Source organism: Embiotoca jacksoni, unplaced genomic scaffold, assembly GCF_022577435.1.
Source record: "Embiotoca jacksoni isolate LCO1_2020_lvr unplaced genomic scaffold, fEmbJac1.0.p SCAF_2, whole genome shotgun sequence".
Taxonomy (NCBI): Eukaryota; Metazoa; Chordata; class Actinopteri; family Embiotocidae; genus Embiotoca; species Embiotoca jacksoni.
Window position 1 is genome coordinate 16,610,401 of NW_027185340.1, and position 5,970 is coordinate 16,616,370.

Here is a 5,970-nt window from a genome sequence, read left to right on the forward strand (position 1 = left end):
AAAAAAAAAACATATTTCACGTCTCAGTAGGGACAAAAACTGATTTAATGTTTTCCCCTCCCAGTTTTTCCTGAAAGATTTCTATCGTTTGTTCTTTTCAAACCCCTTCGGGCCTCTTGAATCCTTGTATAAACAAAAAAGGCGGATCTGAATCTGACAGGCGCATCTCTTCAGCCGAGGAACAAACCAAACCGGGGCCGTCAGCTGGGAGAGAGATGCTGTTGGCAGGACGGCAGACGGTCCTGACAGGTCCCGTATCTCTCAGCGTGGGCAGTCCGCTCCCCCTCCTTAATTAGAAAGCCAAGCACACTCGCACTTCTGAGGATGAGCTGTAAAAAAAAAAAGAAAAGAAAAAGAACACACACACACAAAAAAGAACGTGTCCACCTGATCAAGCCTAAAAAAAAGTAGGTCCGAGTCTTTGTTTTTATGGAGTGAGATAAATTCACTTGTTCCGTATTTGAATTTTTCTGAATTAAAACGCAAAAAGGCTGATGATGAATTAATTTTATGCAAGGTCCTTTTTTTTTTTTTTAAAGTGAGATATTGAAGATTCCTTTTTTGAAAAACAACATTTTTTTTATTTTTGTATTAGAAACACAAAACTCGCATCACAATTCAAGAAAACGTTTGGATTTGTATGTGATATCGCCTAATGTAGTTTAAACGGATTAATGCGTTTAAACCTTTCCCATGGTGGTTAAATGTATTATCTACACAAGCCAATTAAGCTTCTAACAACTATTAGAGGACATCCGGGATTAGAAGTGTAAATAAAGTGAACTTGATGTCGTATTAAGCGGGAAATCATTTATGTTTGTCTTTCGTGTGTAGCTATTCACTCCAAACTGTTTTATACTGACAATTAGCGCAGTTAAAACAATGTGCTGGGCTTGATAACGCACAGAGTGTTGTCCGTTCAAATTTCTCCTGTGTGTCAGTCTCACGGGTGAGTTGAAGTGTGGGATGGGAAGGAGTTCATTAAGTATTGTAACTCCATCCTTGAGAAAATATGAGCGAGTTTGTTTCCTGAAATCGAATCCTAAACCCTGCTGGGAAATCAAACTCTGTGAAGATGAAGGCCGATGGGACTTTTGCTTTTTATATCCCTCTTTCAATATAAACAGAAAACTGTCTTTATAATCTAATTTTATTTAACAGAAGTTGCATCTGCAGACAAGTTTAAATGATTAAACCCGGATACAGGTAATATCTCGTGAAAATAAACAATTTATAAAACCAAAACGCCAGAAAATGTGCCCTATGGGACTGTTTAATAAAATCCAACAATCGACTTAATCGAAAATGCATTATAATCTACAGTCACAATCGAGATACTTTCTGGCAACAGAAAAGAGCTACATCTCGAGGTGCTTCGGTGTTAATTAAAAGTACAACCTTCTTATCACCTGCGAGGCTTAAATGTTTACCTTTTGAGATGTTATAAACTCCACCTGGTCCGTTGTTAGACGTCTGGATTATTCAGGTTAAATCAGCTGCTGCCTCCTGATGAAGTCTCTTTCTCCATCCAAAGGCCTCATGCCGCCTCTGTTTACTGCAACGCGCAGATTCCCTTTAAATAAGCATCCTGGAGGACTTCGTCAAATCGAAACCACGTGTCAGCAAACATACAGCCTTGTTGAATTAAAGTTCATCCCCGAGCTGCCCTCCATCCAACCTCGAAAGAAGTCTCTTATTTGATTAACCCCAGCGTAATTACAGCGTGCGTCCTCTCCACGGTTTGCCGTTTAGTCAGTCATATCATTTGCAAATTAGGACCTTATTAATGTGGCTACTAGCTCCAAATTATGTGGGACGAGTTGTGGTGATACTATTGGAATACTTAAAATCGTGTAGGTCTGTTTGGAATCCTAACTTCAGCGCGTAAAAATATGCAGACACCGGAATAAATCCAAAGGCAAAAAAAGCTTCTTTTTTTTTTAAAAAAAAAGCTCCGTTTTGCATTAAAATCTCGTTACATTATGTGCCAACAAAGAGCTTTCATATGTTCCTGACAGTAGTGTTTGTTGACAGCTGAGCTTTAATAGGTATAAAACAGTCCCATTCAGAGGCCACTGGGTTTGCGTGGCCTGCTGTGCCATAATGCTCGGCACAAGCCCTCCAATGGCTGCTAAATGCTGAGTGTTTTTTTTTTTTTTGTCAATATTAGCGGGACTACTTGGGGGAAGTTTATAATTGGACACGTGTTTTCCTCGCTTTTTGTCGTTTGGAGATCGACTGATCCCTTTTGTAATTCGTTTTTAAAGCAATGAGCGATCCACAAGGAGGGGTAAAGGGTTCTGAAGAGCTCCCTTTCAGCCTTTAGAATTGGCCCCTAGCGACCCGCCGAGAAACATGGAGGCCCTTAAGTATTTAATCCAGGAGATGTGCCCGTGAGGCTGTCACACAGCACAGATTCAGGCAGGTAGGAAGTTCTATGTTTCGTTAGGAAACACGGGCGCTCTGTTTTCTGCCTGTTATCTGTCTCTCCTGGACAGTTTATTTCCCCTGTCAGGAAAAGAAATTATAAATAGTTTATAGTTTTTTAAAATATGGAGGACATCCTTTTTGACTTCGACCAGGATGGCACCACAGATTTTGCATTTTGGGGACCGATGGATCCGAACTTCCAGTTTCAGACGCAGCTGGACACCTTCCTGCTGGACTGCACCGCAGCCACCGGCCAGCTCTCCCCCTGGTCTTCTTTTGGCTGTCAGTCCATGTTCCCGGACGCACAGCTGACCTTCACCGACCTCGACGTGCAGTCCCCGGGGTTGAGCGTCTGCGCTGAGGGCGAGACCTCCTCCGTGGACGAACCCCTGGAGGTGACCAAGCATAGGGCGCGGAGGCTGGTACCGCATCCGCCGTACAAGGTGCAGCGGCATGCCGCCAACATCCGGGAGAGGAAGAGGATGCTGAGCATCAATTCCGCTTTCGAGGAGCTCCGGTGTCACGTACCAACGTTTCCCTACGAGAAGCGGCTGTCGAAGATAGACACGCTGAGACTGGCCATAGCTTACATCGCCCTGCTCAGAGAGATCCTCATGTCAGGCTGCGATCCAAAATCCTATGTGGATGAGTGCATGAAGAATGGATACAAGAATAAAACCAACGCCATTTGGAACACCAGTGGTGAGCTGATCACTCTCATAAGCACATCACAAAAATGTCAGGAAGGATTGGATATGACAGGATTTGATCAAATCTTTACGATCATAATATAGAACATTAAATAACCTTTTTATTAATTGGTCATCATATTAATGTAGACTAAACCGCAAGCTTCTGATTTATTTTTTATTTCACATTCAATTCACTTTTATGTGAAAGATCTGACTGAAACTGATGTTTATCAAATCAGTGCATTTAACTCACTGAAAAGACACGTTTTCATTATGAAGCTTATTCTTTCAGAAAGGCTTTTGAAAACTATTTAAAATATAATCCGTTTTTTCATTGAACAGAAAGTAGGCTACTATTTGTTATTCACAGTAATCCCACAAAGCAAATGCCATTTGAAGCAGCTTTCTGTGTGTTTAGCGCAGACTTTTATCCCCAGGTGTGTTTTCCTGCACTTAAATGAGCCTCATTTTGACCGAAACAGAAGTGCTTGTATTCTTACTGACTTAACTAATTCTGTGGGAATCTGCTCTGAAGCCTCTTTATCGGGCCTTTTAGAAATAAGTGTACCCCCCCCCCCCCCTTATTCTTCAGGCCCAGACCCAAGACTTGTTAAACAGTCATTAAAATGTATCGAAACTTATGTGTTTGTCCTGCCTTTGTCTCTTTCTGGCCCCGTGCTCCCTCCCATTTCTCAGATCTGACAGCCCGCCTCTCTTGGATAAAGTGGGATTAACGGAGAGACACAGTGTGGAGACTGCAGCAGGGAGGTGGTTCAGGTTCCCTCTTCCCTCTCTCTCTCTACATGTCAAAGACAGGCGGCCGGCCGGCGTGACGCAGCCTACCGATCGACATCTGCAGACTTCTCACCAGGTCACACACCTCAGGCTCTCTCAACCCCATCCACCACTTTGTCCTCAGAGGCTTTGAATATTCGAATTTATTGTTGACTGGTAATTGAGAGCCATTGTTTCTGGGGCAGGGGAAGAAAAAAAAAAAAGAGGGTCGGCATTGTTTTTTCCCCCCAAATGGATGGCACTTGTCACGGAGAGGCACATTGGCATGAGACTGAATGGACTTGCTGAGGACTCATACTTCTGCATGTAGCGTTGAAGTGTTTTCTGGACTCTCGCTCATTAGGCTGCGAGTCGATGTGTTAAAAAAAAAGAGCCTTGATCATGTAAATGAGACGATGGGCGTGAGAAGCAGATCAGTTCACTGTGTTTTAGCATGTCAGGTGCTGTTTCCAAACATAGCAACAAGACTGTTTGTTACATGTGCAAGCTCTATCATCTGTTGTATTATTTATTTATTTGTAATTCTTATTTATGACAAACTGTGGTTATCTATTGTTTTGTAGCTCCAACGAGAATGTTGTTTATTTTGACTTAATGTACATTTGAAAGCTTCTCCATGTCATTTGAAAGAGTAATTTTTTCTGCCAATGGGTCAACACAGAAAACCTCACTCAGCACCTTAGAGGAGTATTTTTGTGTAGTTGTGCCACTGATGTCTTCTCAAAGGAACAATCATAAAAGATAATCCTACCTTTTCTACTGTGGTTTTATTTGTACTGGTTTCCTTTCTTGTATTTTCTATTAAGGTCTTTAGTCTGTTAAAGAGGTCAATCAAGGACCTACAGCTCATTTCTAATGGTTTAACTTTCCTTTCCTGCTTTCACTTCCCGTTAGATGATTCGAAATATCACTTTGTCTTCTAGTGTGAATATAAATACCAATTCAAATCTAAGTTTAACCCATCTCATATTACACACACATCCTGAATTTAGTCATGACTTGAGGACGGCGAGTCCAACTGCAGAACTGCGTACTCGTCACATAATCAGTGGATCAGTGAAGAGTATAACAGCTGTACATTTACTTTAGCATTAAACTGCTACTGTGTCGAGCAGCATGAATAGGATCAATCGCCTATTACTTTACGCAGTCATAAAAAAATTCCTAATAACTACAACTGACATCATTATGGAGGCAGACACATGTAAATGAGAGGACAGACTGCTAAAACTGTGTGTGTGTGTGTGTGTGTGGGGGGGGGGGGGGGGGGGTTCCTGTATTGAAAAAAATTAATTGCCACCTGGCCCACAAGACAAGAGGAACTTTGCTATGCTATCAACTCTGGGAAGCTGTACCGAGGCACACGGGTGTTGTGGTAACATGGTCATGACAATGCTTATTGCTGGCAGTGTTATGTTGACAATAATCCCCCATGACGAACAAAAAGCACAGCTGAGGTGGATTGTTTTGTTCGTTTTCTAGTTTTTTTCTAATCATAACCAAAATATTAATGAACTAAGCTATTACAATTCAAACTTGGGGGGGGGGGGGGGGGGGGGGGGCGTATGAATCAACCAAATTTCACAGCAGTATAATATGCAAAAGAAGTTGTGATCTTTCACCCATAGCCACACATCGATGTCAAGGTGGCACTGGAGGAAACGTCCAGGTATCATCGGGGCCATTAGACATTCATTCTTTGGAGATCATCAATTAAATGCACAAAATCTGCTCAGAGCCGTGCAGCTCAAAATGTTAATCAGATAAATCCATGGTGATCAGTTGAAATAGAAGCATTACAGCCACCTATGTATTCTTTACAATGTTGCACCATGTCGACACTAATCAAACTCATAAGAGGCTTCATATCAAGACGACATCATAAGGCAAAGCTATTCTTACCACAGTGTAGTTTCTCATAGACACAGTCCACACACGCTGCTCCAGGTGTACTGGTCAGATGTGTAAAACAGGCGGAGGGAGTCCATAACAAACCCGTTCTCCTGTTGGACATGCAATGCAAGCTGAGTGTCACTAATAGAGCCCTGAGGAA

At 42.1% G+C, this 5,970-nt stretch overlaps 1 protein-coding gene across 1 annotated transcript; it reads left to right on the top strand.

Moving 5' to 3' along the window:
• Positions 1–2,181: 2,181 nt before the first annotated feature.
• Positions 2,182–4,863, top strand: LOC138200761 (protein Fer3). The gene is made up of 2 exons (XM_069153645.1): positions 2,182–3,132; positions 3,819–4,863. The coding sequence occupies exons 1-2, from the start codon at positions 2,553–2,555 to the stop codon at positions 3,854–3,856; spliced, it is 618 nt and encodes a 205-aa protein (XP_069009746.1). The 5' UTR covers positions 2,182–2,552; the 3' UTR covers positions 3,857–4,863.
• Positions 4,864–5,970: the final 1,107 nt, after the last annotated feature.